Source organism: Lolium perenne, chromosome 2, assembly GCF_019359855.2.
Source record: "Lolium perenne isolate Kyuss_39 chromosome 2, Kyuss_2.0, whole genome shotgun sequence".
Taxonomy (NCBI): domain Eukaryota; kingdom Viridiplantae; phylum Streptophyta; class Magnoliopsida; order Poales; family Poaceae; genus Lolium; species Lolium perenne.
In genome coordinates this window covers 301822639-301843374 of record NC_067245.2, presented here as the reverse complement: position 1 = coordinate 301843374, position 20736 = coordinate 301822639, and the positions used below count along the sequence as shown (strand labels likewise).

At 44.2% G+C, this 20736-nt stretch overlaps 2 protein-coding genes across 11 annotated transcripts; one reads left to right on the top strand and one right to left on the bottom strand.

The window, feature by feature from the left end:
• Positions 1-2975: 2975 nt before the first annotated feature.
• LOC127337056 (uncharacterized) lies at positions 2976-15877 on the top strand. Its single transcript, XM_051363941.2, has 3 exons — positions 2976-3395; positions 3639-3918; positions 11283-15877. Exons 1-3 carry the CDS (start codon positions 3092-3094, stop codon positions 15463-15465), a joined length of 4767 nt encoding a protein of 1588 aa, XP_051219901.1. The 5' UTR covers positions 2976-3091; the 3' UTR covers positions 15466-15877.
• LOC127337059 (transcription factor GTE7) lies at positions 4545-18376 on the bottom strand. Of its 10 annotated transcripts, XR_007873639.2 has the most exons (10): positions 17196-18376; positions 16936-17104; positions 16766-16861; positions 16156-16259; positions 15975-16067; positions 9802-10153; positions 8588-9728; positions 7665-7711; positions 7371-7528; positions 6182-6783 (listed from the first exon to the last, which is right to left on the bottom strand). XR_007873639.2 is itself a non-coding variant. In XM_051363943.2 (3 exons), the coding sequence occupies exons 1-3, from the start codon at positions 18291-18293 to the stop codon at positions 16797-16799; spliced, it is 1332 nt and encodes a 443-aa protein (XP_051219903.1). In that variant the 5' UTR covers positions 18294-18375; the 3' UTR covers positions 16555-16796. The 10 variants fall into 10 exon arrangements, 1 of the variants encoding a protein (XP_051219903.1); XR_007873642.2 differs by adding an exon at positions 4545-5011 and having other exon boundaries at positions 6614-6783; positions 7371-9728; XR_007873644.2 differs by adding an exon at positions 4545-4996 and having other exon boundaries at positions 6614-6783; positions 7371-9728.
• Between the last annotated feature and the right edge of the window lie 2360 nt (positions 18377-20736).

Sequence of the window (20736 nt, the reverse complement as noted above, 5' to 3'; positions counted from 1 at the left end):
ACGGTCGGAATAAAAGTATGGGTGCGCACGACCGAATACCTCCTGATCCAGCAAACTTCAGGCAGAATATGCGATATTACATTCGCCAGCGGAGTCTTCCGAACCCCCCGCTCCGGTCAGATCAAGAAGTGCTAACATTAGGAAGATCTTCATCTTCACACAAGAGGGATCCTAGGACCGCAACATTTATTCATCTGAACCAGCAGTCCCCTCACCACCGGCCAATTACCAACGAGCAGAAGAAGAAGGCTGACCTCCAAGCGCGAGCCCAGAGATTAGCCCGAACGATACACACAGCGATGAACGGGATCGAACCTAATATGGGAAATCGAGCCACCACGGGACCGTGCGCGCCGCCTCTGCCTGCGCACTGCCTCGCTGCCGTGCGCCGCACTCGACGGCGCCATTGCCACACGCCCTGGTGTCCACCTGCGCAGCCATGGCGTCAACCCTCCCGTGCGAAGAAGGATCGATAGTCGCACCTTCCTGCCCTTCGTCGTCGACATCCAGGTTTGGCCGCCACCGCCAGCGTCGGCGGCGGCAGCGGCCATCGAGGAGGAGGATGGGATCTCGGGCGGATATGGTTTCTGGGGGCCTTCGGAGCCGCCCTCGCGTGAGCGGCCCGGGAGACGCGCGGGCGGATCGCCGGCGGGCGGCGGCGGAGACGATCGGCCGGCTGCTGGTTCGTTCCGCGCCGCGCGGACGAGACCTCCTGTGCTCGCCAAAACATCTTATGTTAGGAGAAAAAGTAGTTAGACATTTGTTCTTGCTCCTCGAAAAGTTGCTTCACTCTCGTGTTCCCCGAAGGACCTAGTGCTTGCATTAATTTGGCGGTGGGTGTACATTTTGCAGATAAACGGATACTAGAACTTTTCCTTACAGTTTTTACAGGTTCATAGCATGTGCCCCATTTTATTTACAAAAGGAATTTCATTTGAAACATGAAAATACAAATCAAAATAATGAAAGCACTTTCAGGTACCAAAACCCTGCTCGCACTTTGGCTGGAACCAAACGTGTCCTCCGTGCACTACTAGGGTGCTCCTTATCCCGAGTTTCAAAACGGTACACAAGTTTTGTTTATAAGTTCCATATTTTTTTGTCATAATCATGCATATAGCATTGATACTTATGCATACCAATTATCAAGAAAAAAAAAGAGAAACATGCATCTTGTTACAATGAAATAGTACCTTAACCTGTACTCAGCTACTTGGTCTTTTTACCTAAGTTAGATACTTCCAAACCAAGTTTCAAACTCGGCACACCTACACCTGCATACATCCTCTACTTGCAAAACTATATTTCTTAATTTTCCAATTTCGTTTAGTATTTGTTTCAGTTTACTGTTCATGTGGGATCAGGAATACCAGGTTCTTTTTTTTTCATCCTCTCTGGGTCTGTTTAACACGAAACACAAACCAAGCAAGCAGCATGAGGATCAGTAATGTAACTGTAGACCTCGCCTCTTTTATCGTTTATGGATTCTCAACGCTGGGTGTGTGCATCTACCGATGCAGGGGACATGGATTTTCCTCCTTGTAAGAAAGAAAGGTAATCTGCACTTTGTTCTGCCTTTGACTCTTGCTCGGTGGACGTGCTTTCTTCGAAGTTGGGATGACAACGACAGGGGTTGAGGTACGGGTCGACTGGTTGTGCTATTAGCACACCACGTCGCGAAAACGAAATGTTCGGCTCCGGCTCCGGCTCCGGTTCCGGTTCTGGGTTCGGTTCTGCTTATGTTCTTGGCTTTGTGATAGAGATTGAACATTGAAGACGAGGATGCAAGCTTTCTAATTGTATATGTGTCTATGTTTTATTATTAGCCCACTTGCGTGCGTGCTGGATGATGGTGCCTTTGACAGTTTGACTCTCCTGTCGCGCCCCCAGAGACCCGAAATGGAATTGCTCAGGTTCAGTTCGGTTCCGGTTCCGGACGCGCTCACAGGTCGTTGTCGCTGGGGAGGCTTGTCTTTCGGAGAGTAAAATGATCGCATCATGTCTCTGAGAATAAAACTATATATTCCGTTGGCTCCATTCCTTTTCTCTCCACAATTGGTCTCCAAGCTCAGAGCTTCAAGCTAAACCCCATTTCACCACCGCACGTACAGAGAAGCAAGCAATGGAGCTCCTGGTCAAAATGGCGAGCTTGATCTCCGACGCCTGCCGTGACGCGGAGAGGCTGCCGGTTGCTCTGATCTCGTGCGGCGTCGTGCAAGCCGCGGCAGCGCTCTGCCTCCTCATCTCCAGACCTCCCGGAGGCATATTTCTTCACCACGGTAAGGCGCCCTTCTACTTGTACTACGGCATCCTCATCGCCGTGTTCGTCTTTGGGCTCTTGGAGGCGTCGGCCGGCTTCTGGGTGTCAAACGATGTGAACGGACGGCGTGCAGCCGGGAAGACGATCCTGTGGGTATCCATCCTGCCCCTCGTCGTCGTCGCTGCACTAGGAGGCTTCATCATCCTGCACTGAGATAGTTCCAGCCGCCATTTTGTAGTGTACAAAGTATGTAAGTTGTTAGTATATGGAATAATTGGTGTTCGTTGTGGGGGCGGAGGATCATTGGGGCGTTGAGGGGGAATGTTATGTGTACTGTGTGTATTAGATCTGGACTATTTGTATCAGAAATAGTATTAGACCAGGAGTATTGAAGGTTTGGTCTGTGCTTTTTTCTTGTATATATACATTATTATATTGATTGTATTTTCTCATCCCACCGAAAACCACGTCGGAAACAGAGGAGAAAGGACAGCACCTTGTTGCAAACTGAGAGGTAATGTCATCGTCTGGTTGATCTGGCTCGGGATGGTCGACGGTAATGATGGGCTAATCCTATGGGATGAAAAGCTCAACTAGCAGATAGGATGGACCAATTCTATAGGCCGAAAAGCTTCGGAATACTGGAGGCCCAACTCACCAAAGCTAGCCTGTTACGCCCTCCACTCCAGTGAAAGCAAAAGTGCTTTTATTCTCTTCTTCCTCTCCAGGGAGAATAAATGCTCCCCTTTCCGCAAGCTTGGATGGAGTTCATCCCCGCTTGTCTGCTCCCCTTTCCATACGCTGAATTCTCATTTTCTCCTGCCGGATCTGATGGAGGCGGCGGAAGACGCTTCGCTGGAACCCGCGATTGCATGGCTGGTGCAGACCATCCTCGCCACCCTCCTGGTCGACAAATTGGATACATGGATTCGCCAAGCTGGGTTTGGCGATGACATCGAGAGGCTCAAGTCGGAGATCAGGAGAGTCGGGATGGTGATCTCTGCTGTCAAGGGGAGGGCGATCGGTAACGAGCCGCTGGCTCAATCTCTCGCTATTCTCAAGGAGCTGCTCTACGACGCCGACGACGTGGTTGACGAACTCGACTACTACAGGCTGCAACAGCAAGTCCAAGGAGGTAAGCCGTAAGCGCTGTCAGTAGGTCCAATTTAAGTGTGATAATATCAGTTTGGAGATTTTATCGTCATTCAAAAGAAAGTTAGATTTTACTAGTCTCTCCAATTCATAAAAAGTGTCAAAAAAATTATGCTAAATTAGTGTACTACTAAAATGTTGACACTTTTAATGGATCAGAGGAAGTACGTGCTACTGGATATAACCTTGCTTTTGTGGTGCATGATTCGTGTTTCGTTTGACACAGTTACAAGGGACGAGTCCGAAGGTATGCATGGAGTTGAGCGAGTCGATGAGATATCGAGGGATGCTGATACACCAAATAGCAGTGTTGGCAAATTACGGTCTGTGGTATGGCAACACTTCAAGATCACAGAAAAATATAACGGAAAGCCCGTAAAATCAGTATGTAGATATTGTGCCAAAGAGTTCACATGCGAGACGAAGAACGGAACATCATCTATGAGCAAGCATATCAACAAGATTTGCAAGAAGAAACCTAGAGTGCTTCCAGCAAACCTTTCAAGGTACCTACAAGAATTTATACCTTATGCACATTTCTAGAAGTATTTTATATAGATCTGCTGGTGTCACTTTGATCTTGCAATCTCATACTACATCATTAGTACTTTGAAGACACCGATATACCTAGGTTCAAGGGCCCCTCTTGGTAACACCACTAGTACATAATTGGGCTAGCTTGCACTACAACACTGCTCTAACACCATTAGTACTAATGATGCTGATATAACGAATAGCAGTGTTGAAAATTACGGTTTGTGGTACGGCAACACTTTAAGATCACAGAAAAAGATAACGGAAAGCCCATAAAATCAGTATGTAGATATTGTGCCAAAGAGTTCACATGCCAGACGAAGAACGGAACATCGTCTATGAGCAAGCATATCGACAAGATTTACAAAAAGAAACCTAGAGTGCTTCCACCAAACCTTTCAAGGCACCTACAAGAATTTATACCTTTACGCATATTTCTAGAAGTCTTCTATATAGATCTATTTGTGTCACAGCCGGTTAACTATCGATCTTGCAATCTCATACATACGCCATTAATTAGTACTTTGAAGACATCGATATACTTCAACAAGACGATGATCATCACTATGACATCAATATATGTCATAAATTCACGGAAGAACAAGAATGATCATCACTATATCTTACGTCATAAGTTCATCACACATAAAATTAAGAATATGACATCCACGTCACAAGTTTTGCTAGTATGAGATAAGAAGTAGCAGTGTTATAGAGGATCATAAGTCAAGATATAACTATCTAACAAACTAATCACGGACCATATTGACTAGATAATCATGACCAATGGAGCTCTTCTTCTGTCTATATCATCTTCACTCTTCCACTTACTGAGCGAATGGGTGCCTCCTTTGATGTCATCATGGAAGGATTTTCTCCCTCTGGATAGATCATTGAGACTCACATACCTTTCATGCGGCTCGTCTTCTCATAGGGTAATGTCTTCCATTTTCGTGGAAGGGAGCTCTCCTTTTCACAGGCACTCCAATACCATCTGTGGCCCGGTGCTCATGTGCTTTGAAGCCAACCAACTTGTGCTTGACCTTTAACCTATGAGGTTGTTTCCTACGTCCCCGTATGAGAATGTGCTTTCTTATAACCCTTTTTTGTTCAAGAAATTTTCGTTCATAAAATAAATTTATTAAAAGGATTTATCTAAAAAGATCATCTAAACTTACTATTGACAATGATACATGGGGTCAACCTATATTACTACAACCTAGGGTCTTGTACCCAATCTAGCCCGCTACGGCTAAGGCCTCAGGGTCCCACTTTGGGACTCCACCGACCTAACAAAGTAACAAGGAATGTTGTAAAAGGAAAAACATTCAAATGAAGATGTACCATATTGAATATACTAGTTGAATGCCCGTGCGTTGCTACGGATTCTCTTATTGTTTTTCTTTATGCGATAAATCACAAAACGTATAAGGTTGCATCATTCACCCTTCTTTCATGACAACCTCTTGGCTTTAGATTTTTCACCAATGAGCTTCCTAGTCACCAGCCTACCAACATCTCACTCTGGACAACAGTAATAGTGGTGGTTTTCAATCCGAGTTATAAATATCCAACAATTTTATATAATATTTTCGCAAGGTTCAAAATCCCCGGATGAGACTATTATTATCGTCTCAATTTGTTCACTCATCTTATTTATGAAAGGCAACCATTTATTAAACAAATAAAAGAACTTGCTATTAGAGAGGACTTATGGAAATACATAATCATAACATGACTGAGAGGATTCATTCAGTAAGTAATTCACATGAGTTGTTCCTTGCCCAAACTTTACGGCTTCTTAATTCCTCAATTATAGTTGTATTTTTTCAATTATGAACTCGCACAACTCATGATAAAAAATAATAGCATTGTTCATACTAAAAATTTATAGCTAAGGGCTCACATTGTGGACATTAAAACGCATGGCTTGTTAGAAAACATTGTTTTGTGTCTTATACAAACAAGTAGGGACATGCAAGTTAGTGGAATCTAGAGGCGACACTTGAAACGCCCAAACCAAGAATTCCCGCGTGAGAGAAAAAGTAAACTTGGAACACTCATTTCTCAGCACTTTTGTTCCATCAGATTCAGAATACATCTCAATTGCCTATATATTTGTCAAAAGCTCATTCCAATGTGAATAAATCTTATTTTTCTAGGGTTAACTAAATATATGCTAATTCAGTAACGGAACAAAACATACATCTTGTAGCCGAAGAAAAAAGGATTCGGTTAATCCAAATAAATATTGCACTGCGAGGTACTGTTCATCCACGATAAGTATTAACTACACATGGCTGAACAAAACATGTAACCAATGTAAAAATTTGTATCTTGGAAAATGGATGGTGGGAATTATTGTGGTTGTATGAACAATGTGTATGATGCAATCCAGCTCATGCTCTTCCTGTCGACGTCGCACTATTTTAGCTTTCATCATGGGAATCAGAATGTCGTCCTAATTTTCTTCTCTATATAGAAAATCTGCCATCTAGCTTGTTTTATCTATGAGGAACTGGAACATTTTTAATCATGGCACCATTAATCTGGTCTACTTTTCATAGCCCTAATTACTGAAGACATGGAGGAGTTTTCTCAGGTAATGCATGATTAACACATCCATTTGCAGAACTGCACAATAAAAATCAAGATTTCCAATTGTACCTTGAAATTATTGTAATGCTTCTCACATTAGACTGTATAGACCAGTATCTTCCTCGTCGTAAATTCTGGCACTCAAGGGAGGAAGCGCACGGTAGGCCCGTGAGCGCTCGGCCCAAACAGAAGAGGAGTGATGGACGTTGTCTCGCTGGATATGCGGTACATGTAATCATCTGCATATGTATAACATCGGTTAATCGATGACCTCACAGAAGTCGTTTTACAAGATGATAATTCAATAAGAAAACCTATAAGCATGTGCCATGTAAATGAAAAATACATGGAAGGTGGTATAACGAACAAACCAAATCCTCGTGTTCCAAACAGATCCTAAAAAAAAAATATACATCATTGGCAAGTGCACTTCTACTACTTTAGGATATACCGGTCTCTTTCAATCTGATGTTCTCATGATCTACCTTTTTAATAGTTTATTGCTAAGCTCAAGCAAGATTTTTGGGGGGAACTACAAACGCTCTGAATAGCTCAGAGGTGTACAAATGCACATCAAAGAGTGATTTGCTCATCTTAAAAGTGTTACTACATAATAATAACTTTAAAAAACAGATAAATAGATGTAGTGTAAATTGTATTGCCTGCTTGAAGTGCCAAGTAGGAAAAGTAGATGATACTGGAAATAAATCTCTATATTAATTCTCCATGAACATCATATTCACAAACTTTACACCAGTAACCTAATGATGTACTGTATATAAACATGCTAACTTATAGCTATACAGTAACTGAAAGAACACTTTACCTTAACTTCTAAGCCATATCTCAAAGATAGGTAGAAGGAGTGACAATATCACTCAATTTACCTCAGGAGACATGGCAAATAGAAGGAGTGACAATTTTATTCAACTTACTTCGCCAGCCACCTAATGCTGTACTGCATATAAACATGCTAACTTGCAGCTGCACAGTAAATGAAAGAGTGATGCACCTTAACATATAAACCATATCTCAATGATAGGTAGAAGGAGTGACAAAATCAGTCAATTTTCCTCAGCAGATTTGGCAGATAGAAGGAGCGACATTTTAATCAACTTACTCAGTAGACAAGGTAACCGCATCAAACCAGTGATCGCATTTTAAGGCCTGTAGAAGTGTTTGTTGACATGTATCAAAATCGGAGAGAAGGTCAGTTTAACACCGGCCTTCCTTAAAGGTTGAAATACATGTTTAACTTTAGGATCACAGAGCTTCCATAAGCATAAGTTCTTACTGGGTCTATCAGGGAAAGAAATTTTAATTGACTTGGTATAGTTCCTCAAAGTACTTTAAGCCTGAATCATATTTTAGTTTTCATGGTTGTACATACTTAATAAGAAATGTACCTGTAGAGTACAGTCGGAGCATCATGAATTTTGTGTAATGTATATTGATATCTTAGACATGTAAAAGGTGTTGCTTCCCATGTAGGCCAAAATGGCTGCTCTGTAAATATTGTAACTACGTATTTTCTTCAATCCATGAAGCAGCAGGAGGCTTCTGCAGTGAATATCTGAAAAAGAGATGCACCTACTGTTCCTGTTTTTAAATCACCCACATACATGGAGTACTATTTTACATGACATGCGTACATATGTTCCTCAACACGGCAGTATCTTGACTTACACGTGATGCAAAATCTCTGCAGTTTTTAAGTTGACCAGAAATTAAAGATAATAGTATCCCTCCCTCCTCACGGTTGGTGCTGACTGTTGAGTGGTATCCAATTCATATCAATCTAAAATCTTGCAATTGAAAGAAACTCAAAATTTTGACCCCTAAATGAACTCACTCATTTGGCGTAATCGACATCTATACCACAACCTTCATACAATCACTCAGGCTTAGTCCTGATCCTCCTTTATCCATGGCATCTAGATTTCCGTGTTTTTCGAAACTAAGCACACATGTTTGACTATACCAATATGTTCTCATAAATGTAAACAAATATCATATGAGAATAATCTCAAAAGAGAACCACACCTTTTCTTCACTGTTGTTATTTCCAATTGAAGCATATTCCAGTGATAAAGACCGTGACTTTGGTGTCTAGTGAGATGTTTCACCAGAAAATTGGCCTGGAAGGTTTGAACCTTTAGATCCCACTGAAACAGTTCGCAAGATAAGCTCTCTCTTGGGCAACAACCTAAAGCACAGAAGAAATATTAATGTAATCTCGACATATTAATAGTGTTTAAGTATATATACGATTATTGACTTGCTAGGATATATAGCTATAGGTGAATTCACATAAATGGGTCCCTTGTTAAGACGTACAACATTTGTCGACAGTCTGATTGTTGGAAAAAGAACTTTACCACTGTAGTTGGTAGGATATGCCAATAATACCTCACCCATGTTAGGAACAAGAGAAGAACCCTTCATTAAACTTTATCCAACTTTCAATTGGTGGTAGCAATCCATAAATTCAACTATTTATCTCTATTTAACACGGGCAAATGCAGTTGTGCATTAAGTTTTTCATGAAAAAAGTAGGAACTAAGGAGCAGTCGTGCATTAAGTTTTTCAAGAAAAATACATGTCCGAGTTGCAGAAAAAAACGAAGCATTGGACGGAATAAATCATGTTGTTCTGTACTGACCTTGTGAAGTAGAATGTGCAACTGGCAGGCCATGCGTAGTTTAACTCCAGTAAATTCAGAGAGGAAAGACATATTTGTAGATGCAAAAATTGCATACTGATGGAAATAGATAATAATATGAATCAAATTGCTAGTAAGAACATTATTTTTTACCTTCAGGCATAATTGTAGAAGTAATAATAGCTCACTACCAGATATATGGTTTAAGAGAACAATCGTATAATTTTAGCATATAGTGCCCTTATAGCAGTAAAATCAGTTCAGTCCCAATTATGTTGAAGCTTATATATACTGAAATTGAAGTCAAAATAACCTTCAGAATAGAAAACTTCTTAATTCTTATCTTTTGTTGGCGGACTTCGATCAGGAATTCAGGATGCACAATCATGTATGCAGCTGCATAACGGCACTGTACCCGCCTTAATTCACTTTTGCCCTGTAAAGGTTGTGTTAGTCCGTGACTACTTGCACGTCCATACAACGTCAAACTTCAGAGCACATGTCGCACCACCAAATCCAGCCCTGTTGCAAGCAAGGCCAAATCAACGCCCAAAAATGAAGAACAAACACAGTTACAGAAGAAGAAACAACTCACAGTCGACGGGAGGGTGGAGGCTAAGGCCAAGGACCTCGAACTCTTGTAGGGCAGCTAGTGCTCGCAGAGTTGGAGTCGAGGGCCGAGCGCGTCACAATCTTCGACATGGGGGCGTCGGGTCTGTCCTTCCAGCGCAGCCCCGCCCCTATCCACCGGAGGGCGCCACGCGAGCCTTCTGCTCAGAACCAAGAGGGAAGAGGCTGAGCTCTCCGCCTCTCCGTGAGGTGCACCCTGGGAGAGGCCGAGCTCTCCGGTCGGTCCTCGTCTGTCGGCCCACGAGCCTTCGTGCAGCACCGTCCTCCTTCCACGCGCACAGGCTCAGCACATGTTGCACCTCGCCCCACCGAGGTTCCTATGCCCCGTCGCCGCGGTGCAGAAACGGCAGGAGCGAGAGGAGAATTAAGGAGGGATCCGCTGTCATTACTGTGAGCGCAGAGTGCAAGGAATGTAACTTTAACCTAATTGATTATGTTTCCGCTATCATTGCAAGGAATCTTTTCTAATTAATTAATTGCTATCGTGATTGAAGATACCATAATTGTTTCGTGAGGTTTGACTTGCTGTCAAATAGATCGGACGAACCGGAGCCTGTAAATTGAATTGAACGGTCGGGATGCTTCTAATCTCCTTCACCAAACGCGTTGTACAACGTACGACCAACTCCAATATAATAGTAAAGATGGAAGGAGATAAAGTCAAGATTTTTCATACAAGGCACGAAGATCTTCACGTACTAGACAAAGACTCTCATGACCTACGCCTATTAAAGGAGAAGATGGTGACGTGAAAAGTGATTATCCATTCATCTACGCATTACACATTTTCATTGCCCACACACCGACCCACCCATCCACCCACACACACACGCATATGTGAAGGATCAAAGGATTATCGGCAAATACCACGGCACCTTGATCTAACCCCATTTATTACATTTGTTTAGTTGTTTTATTGTTTGTTGTGTTTTAATTTGAAAACAATCTCAACGAACATATTTATTTGCATGTTATATTTAATAAATGGTTGTGTTTTTGAAACCCTATAAAAAAAGTTTGGGAGCGGCGTTTGGGGGACGCGACTGGGAAGCGACGTCCCCCAAACGCTCGATTCGACACCGTTTGGGACGCTTTTAGAGACACGGCTGGAGATACTCTTAAAGTGCCCCACTTTGGAACGGGTGTACTCAAGAGGATTTCCCCTAACTGTCTTGCCCCTCATACAAAACATCATGGTACCAAGGGTATTGTTCACCGAAGGAATCTCCTTAGGAACCATCACAGTGAGTCTGATGGAGGCATGGAGCATCTCCAGATCCCCGGCAGTTCGCGTGATTCAGCTAGAGACTAGAATGCACTCCATCGTGACGGAGCTGGGCTCCCATGACGCGCCGTCTCCATCCACTACATAAACTACATAAGTAGTTTAATAAACAGTCCTGTCGTGGTTCTAATAGCTAATTCACGTTGTTTTTCTTATTGCAGGGCTGATGACGCTATTACAAATTCTGTACCTGTTGTAATTGGTGATTCATGTAGCAGAAAAAGAAGGAGAGTTGAGGAGGATTCAACACAAATCATTGCATCGAATACACAAACCCCTTGGGACAAGGATATATTATCCAGTAGGATACAAAAAATTGCCAGTCAATTACAAGACATCCGAGGGGACCTGGGCGAGTTTCTCAAGCTACAAGGATCGGACTTAGCTTCCAATTCAAATCACCATCCGAGTACAGACTTAGATCAGCGCCTAAGGACATCAAGTCTTCTTCCAAGAAAAGTTTATGGAAGAGATGCAGAAAAAGACTGCATTGTAAAGATGGTAACAGAAGAAAGATCAGATGGCGTAGCTGTTCTGCCTATTGTAGGCATTGCAGGTGTTGGGAAAACAACTCTTGCTCAACTTGTATACAATGATCCAAATGTGGAACGTCAATTTGACCAAAAGGTATGGGTTTGGGTGTCTCACAATTTTGACGAAGTGAGGCTAACCAGGGAGATGTTGGACTTTGTTTCTCCAGAACGGCACCAAGGATTTCCTAACAAAAATGAAACGTACGAGGGAATAAATAGCTTTGCCAAGCTTCAGGAGGTCTTGAAGGGGCATATGCAGTTCCAGTCAAAAAGGTTTCTACTTATTTTAGATGATGTATCAGATAATATGGATGGCTACCGATGGAACAAAGTATTGGCCCCCTTGAGATCAAGTCATGTGAGGGGTAGTGTGATTCTAGTCACAACTAGAAATTTATCTGTTGCGGAAAGGGTAGGCACACTTGAACCGATCAAGTTAGGTTCTTTGGCAGATAATGATCTTCGGTTGTTGTTCAAGTTACATGCATTTGGTGATGAGAACTATGAAGTACCTAGAAATTTAAGCAGTATTTGGCGGCAAATAGCAGAGAACTTAAAGGGAAACCCATTAGCAGCTGAATCTACAGGAATTTTACTAAGGAAGAAACTTAGCATTGATCATTGGAATGACATCCTTAAGAATGAAGGTTGGAAATCCATGCAACTCTGCACAGGCATTATGCCCTCTTTGAAGCTTAGCTATGACCAACTTCCGTACTATCTACAACAATGTTTTTCATATTGTTCTATATTTCCTGATAGTTATCAGTTTCGTGCCAAGGACTTGGTCCATATTTGGATTTCACAAGGATTTGTGAAGTGTAACCATTCCAGTAAAAGATTGGAGGAGATAGGACAGTTTTACTTGACTGATTTGGTGAACCTTGGCTTCTTTCAGAAAGTCGGAGAAGAGGAAGATGAATCCTCTCTAGGCAGTCAAAGTTCTTATTCTATTTCTGGTCTCATGCATGATTTTGCCAGAATGGTTTCAGGGAATTATTGTGCAACTATAGATGGTCTACTGTGCACTAAAATGTTGCCAACTATACAGCATATATCAATAATAACTGATTCTGCATACAGCGAAGATTGGCTTGGGCACATACGTCGGAATAACAAGTTTGAAGATAACCTGAGAAATACAGTTATATCACTGAGAAAATTGAGGACATTGGTGTTGATTGGCAAATATGACTCTCACTTCTTCCAAGTCTTCCAAGATAAATTCAGAACAGCGTATAATTTACGTTTGCTGCAAGTGTCTGCAACATCTGCTGATTTTAGTTCCCTCGTGTGCAGTTTGGTAGATCCTACACATCTTCGCTATGTAAAACGTGAGGCTTATTATGGTTTGGACAGGGCTCTGCCACTGGTTCTGATCAAGTTTTTTCATCTTCAAGTATTAGATGTAGGATCCAACAACGATCCCGGTGTACCTGATGGCATGAACAATCTTGTTAGCCTGCGGCATCTTGTTGCAGGAAATGGAGTATACTCTTCGGTTGCTAACATTGGTAGCATGACATCACTTCAAGAGCTACGTGATTTTAAGGTTCAACCTCTGTCTGGTAGCTTTGAGATATCACAACTCCAATCCATGAACGAGCTTGTAGAACTTTTGGTGTCTCAACTTGATAATGTTGAAAGTCAAGAGGAGGCTTATAGGGCAGGATTGAGAGACAAAGTACACTTAGCGAAACTGCACTTGTCCTGGAAAGATGCCTTGTCAGACGAGGAATATAGCAGTGACTATAGCTCTGAATCTTCTGAGGAGCTTATGCCAATGGATGATGGTGGCCCAAGTTCTGAACCTTCTATGGGTACAGCGAGAGAAGTGCTTGAGGGTCTTGAACCTCATCCGAACTTAAAGCAACTACGGATATCTGGATATAATGGTGCTGCTTCACCAACTTGGCTAGCCAGCAATATCTCAGTTACTTCCTTGCAGACGCTTTATCTTGATGGTTGTAGAGGATGGAAAATACTTCCATCTCTCCAAAGTCTTCCGTTTATCAGAAAGCTGAAGTTGAGAAAGATGCAGGAAGTTACAGAAGTATTGGTTCCTTTACTGGAGGAGCTAGTTTTAATTAGAATGCCAAAGCTACTGAGATGCTCAAGCACTTCTGTGGAGGGTCTGAGCTCTGTCTTAAAAACACTGAAAATCAGGAAGTGTCAAGAACTGAAGGAATTTGATCTGTTTGAGAACGATGATAAATCGGAAACAAGGCAGAGGTCATGGTTGCCTGGTCTTAGGAAACTCGTTCTCAGTGATTGCCCTCATTTGAAAGTGTCGAGGCCTCTTCCACCTTCAACCACCATTTCTCAGTTACTCATCAGAAGAGTTTCAGCACTTCCAACTTTGAATGGACCATCTAATGAAAAGTTACAGATTGGGTATTCGGGTATGTATGGACATAAGTATATTGATGAATCTTCTGATGAGTTGAGGATACTGGATGACAAAATTTTGGCATTCCAAAATCTGAGAAACCTCAAATCGATGAGCATAGGGGGTTGCCGGAATCTAGCTTCTATTGCGTTCAAAGGGTTCAGCCATTTCGTCTCTTTAAAGAATTTGGAAATAAGCATGTGCAAACAACTTTTATCTTTAGATGTGATGCCAGAGCATACCCTTGAAGATGAGACATCTTTGAATGGCAAGACCTTCCCATCACTTGAAACTCTCAGCATCAAGTCATGTGGAATAACAGGGAAGTGGCTATCTCTGTTGCTGCGACATGCGCCAGACCTAGACGAATTGCATTTAGAGGATATATTACCGATAGGAACGGGAGACTCGTCATTAGGGGAGGAAGATGACGCATTGACAGGTTTAGCTAAAGACGAGAAAGGTGACGCGTTGACAGTGTTAGCTCAAGACGGGCTCGTGCACATTCCATTAAATCTCATCTCCTCTCTCAAGAAGATAACTATTAAGAGCTGCCATCATCTAACATTTAGCTGGAGCGAGAAAGGCTTCTCTGGATTTGCCTCGGAGCTAAACATTTGGGGATGCACCAAGCCGCTCTCGTCTTTGGTGCATAAAGACGGAAATGATCTCGCCAGCCTTAAAAAGTTAATGGTAGAGTGGTCCCCAGATTTGGAATCTCTACAGCTGCACTCATGCACGGCACTGGAAGAATTGGAGATTGGGCACTGTGGATCTCTCACCGCACTACAGGGCTTGCAATCCCTTGGCAACATTAAAAAGTTAGTGGTATACGGGTCCTCAGGTTTGGAATCTCTACAGCTGCACTCATGCACCGCACTGGAAGATCTGACAATCAAATATTGTGAATCACTCATCCAACTAGAGGGCTTGCAATCCCTTGGCAGGCTCAGGCATTTGGCAGTATCTGACTGCCATGGCTTGGGTCCATGTTTGGAGGGCTTTCTAAGGCAGGGATATGAGCTGTTCCCTCAGCTGGAAACGCTCGAGACCCATGATACGTCTATTCTTACCATGTCATTCTGCAACCACCTCACCTCCCTCCGAAGCCTACGACTTAACTTTTTGGAGATATCACCATCAGAGGAGCAAGGGAAAGCGCTTGTGATCCTTACGTCCCTACAAGAGCTCGAATTTTATTGTTGCTCTAGTCTAGTAGATCTTCCTGCGGGGCTGCACCTCCTTCCTTCCCTCAAGAGGTTGAAACTGTTATCTTGTCAGGGAATCTCAAGGCTGCCAGAAACAGGCCTGCCACTTTCGCTGGAAGAACTGTATATATATGAGTGTAGCAATGAGCTAAATGATCAATGCGCGGGTCTAGCAACGAGCAAGCTAAGGGTCAAAATTAATGAATACTGGTAGGTTTTATAAGCCTTCCCAAAGTTCTTAAACCATGTACATGCACGTATGCTCTGCAGCTATATACATGCACTTCTGACATCGGAATGCTAGCTCTTGTGTGATAAACAACACCAGACGGATATGTTGGGGTTGACTAAACTCACGTCTCCCTGCCCCCCAAAAAAAAGAGGGAGACTAAACTCATGTCTCGATCAGCCAGAACTCCCAGAAGACAGGATGGCCACACCAGCAAACACCCAGTCCGCGCATAAATTGTTATTAGAACTGAATATGCAAACCTGCAACCTGTTTTGTCTGTCACTGGTTACTACTAGTTTCATCTGCTGTGATAGGAGTGATGGAGATATGCCGATAAGATGTGTATGTATTATGCCATTTTGGTACTGTATATCCTATTGGGTTCATTTCTCTTTGTTTTCGGTATTTGTGATGCTGGTAAGCAAACATATTGTGCTTAAACAACCAAGTTGTTCTTGGATCTTCAGAGAGCACACAATTTTGCTACTGACCTGGAGACTAAAGTCATTCCGTCACTGGTAGTTTGCTTTGCCCACTTGAAGTCGCCGTTTGCATCAAGCTTTTTTTACCCCAAGTTCAGCTTGCTGGAGCAGTGGTCACTGGTCAGCAGTGTGAAATACAAACAGAATTCTCATTAAATTTAAGAAATTACTAGAGGCTAGGATAAGTTACCTGAGTGAACGGATCAACACAGAATAACAAGCATCAATATCCCATCTCAATTTGTGGAGAACAAACTTATCACCTCGTCCCACACTGTCATGCGGGAATTGGAACTGCATCAATCATTTCGACAATTAACAATTGCTCAACATTTACACTGTTATGCATCAAGAACAAAGCTTCTAGCAACAGTAAATCTCAAGTTACCAATAACAATATGCCAGTTTAAGGCCTTGTCGTTTCAGACAACAAATAGCACAAACACTTGTTTGAGGGATGTGGTTTTGGAGAAAAACAAGCAACATCACTGGGACAAAAATTCACAATCAAGTCAGGGTTGCATGGCTACTGAAACTTATATCTCATTCATATGCCATTCTCATGTCAACACACATCAGCAGACAAAGATGACAACCACATCTCAATATCTTCTTAACCTGATGACAAAGTTATGGCATGCATACCAACGATTGCCTCACTACCCTCCAATTTTGACTTACATATACATTGTCCAGCTGAGCTATCAGATTACCCACAAAGCCAGCCATCCACTAGGAACTATGTTAACTAAATCCAACCCCACATGCACATCCCAGAAACAAGTACCCATATTACCCACCTACTCAAATCTACTGTCAGAACAACCACCTCTACACCAGAGAACGAGCATTGCCAGCTTCCGAGGCGCTTTCCCCTGAGCACCCTGGCCCCGATCCTGCAAACAAAGCCAAATGAGAAATGATGCAAGAACTTCAGTTCATGGCGAATAAGCCGGGGGTTTGACAGTACCACTGGATGATGAGGAGCCGCTGCCCGACCCACCAGAGACACTCACGACCTCAGATCCCTTCTCGATCTCCACTGATTTGTAAGTCGCGGTTGGCATCTCATCCTCAATATCTACATACTCATCCACTTGCTCAGCCATTACAGTCGTCTTCTCAGAATTCTCACCCTCCTGTCAATAACAAAACAGAACAGAGAATCAAAATTTGCATATGCACTAACTGCAAACAATGACAGTGCGTATTGTTTCCTATGGCAATTACCACAACATCAGCATTGTCAACAAATGCAGGCACAGCTTCAGACCCAGCAGCATGGTTGATCTCAGCACTGTCCCCATTTATCATTGCAGATCGTCGGCTCTTGTTGAGCGCCCTGTTAAAGTTGGTGACGAATCGATCAAGCTCCCACTGCGTCTCGATGTCCATTTCGTCGATATCCAGCTCAATCGCATCCCCGAGCAGCTCTGGATTGCCGGCACTCCTCTTCTGCACAATCTGCATCACGTTATGCATCTTCTCTTCAGGCAAGCTCTCCAGCCCCACCTTAAGCATGTTCATCTCCTCCAAGCTCATCTCCCTCTTGTTCGGCTCCCTGGCCTTGGGCATCCGCACCTTCGCCGCCCTCGGATTCGCCTGCGCTGGCGGCAGCTCCACCTTCACCGGCGCAATGCGCTTGCGTTCGTCCTCGAACCAAGCGACGGCTGCCCGGTACATGTCCCCGAACGAGGCGAGGAGGTCGCCGGCGAAGGTGTGGACGCCGTGTTCGACCGGGTTGTACCGCAGCGCGTTGGAGAAGGTGAGACGGACGTCGGCGGCGAAGGCGTGGTGCGAGGGGTGCTTCTTTGCGGCGAGGGTGGCCCTGACGGTGCCGAGGTCCATGGGGTGCTTGATGACGGCGTGGTAGTCGTGCAGGCCCAGGGCCTCCACTTCCACGGGCGAGTTGAACCAGACGCTCCGCTTGTCCTTCTGCAGCTTCGCCAGGATCTGCGCGCACCGCCTCCGCATCGCCTCCCGGAGCTTCGCCGGAGGCGCGGGCGCGGGGAGGTTCTGGTTCTGCTGCTGCCGGTCCAGTTCGCGCTGCCACGTGACGATGCGGGAGAGGAGGGCGCGGACCTGGCCCAGCTCGCCGCTGAGGCGCTGCCGGAGCGCAATTGCGTTGCAGTTGGACAACCCCGTCGAACGGAACGTCAGGTAGCCGTCTTCCGGAGTGGCCAGTGCAGGCGGCGGCGGCGCCTTCGAGGTGTCGGCGCGCGGGAGGGCATGGCGGGCGGAGTTAGGGCTGGGCGTGGTTAGCGCGGCGCGATTCTCGGCCCAGAGGTGGTGCGGTCCGCGCCGGTCGGCGAGGACGGCGGAGGCCATCGCCGGCGAGGGTTTCGCGCGCTGGAATTGGTGGACTCGTCAGTTGGATCCGCGCCGCGAGCGTGCACAGCACTGGACTACTGGAGGGGACGGTGAATTTTTTTTTCCAGGCTGGTGCCTGTTGGTGGGGAGGAAGCATCTGCACCGTTGGTTGGTGGCTGGACGGCTCCAATTCTACCTGAGGCAGGGGAAACAGAGGAGTCTGGCACGGTGGGAATCTCTGACATGTGGGGCATGGTTGCTCAGTGATCCGTGGGGTCGGTTTGGTAGTGAGACTTAGAGCATATACAATAAGTCCTAGTCAGCTGGCTATAAATATTAAAATAATATATTATTGTCTAGTTGGAGGAGAGAGATGGGGAAAGAGAAGAGGAGTGAGCTCTTATACGAAGCCAGAATTCTGCAGCGTCTTTCACAAAGCTATGTGAGAGTGAATGGTGGAACATACACTAATAAAGTAGTATAATTGTATAGCTCACTATTGTACATGTTGGTTCTAAACCCTAAACCCTAAATCCTAAAATGACTATAGACGACATGACACTTGGCTTATAGCCAACAGTTGACTCTACTATTAAACTTGCTCTTACAGTACGGTTGGACCGAATGTGAGAGCTTCCGCGGGAACTTTGACTAGCAGGGTTCGCGCCGCGAATGGCCTAGAGAGCGAACCGAATTTGAGTCAAGCGTATATCCTTGCTTTTAGCTAGTACATCTTCATCTGTTGAAGATGGCAAGTGAGATCGCACCAATGCAAGATGTTATATATCCTTGCTTTTAGCTAGTACATCTTCATCTGTTGCTACCGTGGAACTATGGATTTGCAGCAAAATGTATGTTAGATTATTAAACTGTGCCCTCTCCTTCTATAATTTTTATCGCAGATTTAAATGTATCTATTCACATAATATGTTTAGATACATCTAAATTTATGATAAGAATTATGAAACTGATGGAGTTTATTCACTATTACTATTCCCTATTTGGAATGATCAATGTACTATTTTATGTCTCGCGTTTTGGTCGCACATCCTTGTAGTTTGAAAAAGAAAACGCTATTTTATTGATGATTTATTTTGTTTGTATATTCATAGTATTATGTAGTGATCCATTTTTTTTCAATGTTTAGTGATCCATATGTTATTATTATTACACATAAATCAGTGAAAATACACGTTTTTCTCATGATTCTAGGGTATTTTAGACAATTTCTCAATTTATGACCACACAGCTAGCTAAGTTGCTAGAGAGTAAAACTTAGAACAATAGTTTTCTCTGCACTGCACCAAAGCCAGCTCAAACAAATATGCCTTTAAAACCAGTTTATTGACGGCATGTAAGACGAAGAAGGCAACACGTACGTTCCAATACTGTGCTAGTATCTTAACACTGGACACCGGCCCGGCGGGACGCTTATATAGAGCTCCACTCGCATAACACAAGCAGTACGTAGTTCATGCATCCACAAGGCTAGAACCACAACGGGAGCACAATCATACACATTACCAAGCACCCGACGCAATATATTCTTTCAAACGAGGACGCTGAAGGAAATCAGTCGATCACGTGGCGACCTTCGAGCGGCCCGCTTTGGCCGGCGCCGGGCCGGGCACGAGCCGCTTCTCGCCGAGCACTGCGCCGCCGGAGGAGCCGTCGCCGCTGCTGCCGGCGCACCGCTTACCCTTATCGCTGCCGGCTTGCACCGACAAGGCACCCCTGGTCACATTGCGGTGAGGATGCACCAGAGCCATATTCTCCTCCTCCGCTATCGTGTCCAGCTTCGTCCTCGGGATCCAGTGGCGGCGGCGCTGCCTGATGATCGACGACAGCGGCGAGGACGAGGCGAGCTCCACGGCGAGGCGGGCGACGAGCTGGGCCTTGGCCATGACCAGCGTCAGCAACTGTTAATTAACCTGCAGATAATTAAGCAGACTGCATACGGATAGTCAATTTACACAGTAGCTAAAATATACGCATATGTGTAGTACTGTATATAAGCTTCGTGGTAGCTCATGGGAGGTCGTTAATTTGAGACCAGCCTGTATTTATAGAGCCACACTGCCGCAGATTTGAGAGCGTGTCTTCCACATATCTGTTTTTTGTTTTTACATCGCTTTCCACATATCTACATGGATGGTGACGACTGACCGCTAGAAAATTCGCAACAGATTTCCGAGGGTAGTGCCCGGATGAGTACTCCCATCGCAGGTACTGTTACTGCACGATACCATACGTCGTTTCTCTCAGCATGCGTTGATGGCATATGAGCTGGGAGCTCTGTGACGCGTTGGTCTCAGAGAAGGATGTCTGAATATTTCGGTTTGTGCCTGCTAGCTCAGAGCTTTCCAATTCGTGGTGAGCCTTGTGCATGCATTCGTAGTTCGGCACTGACGACTGGGTGTGCAGCAGAGGCCACAAAACATGAGTGTGTAAATTAATAGCT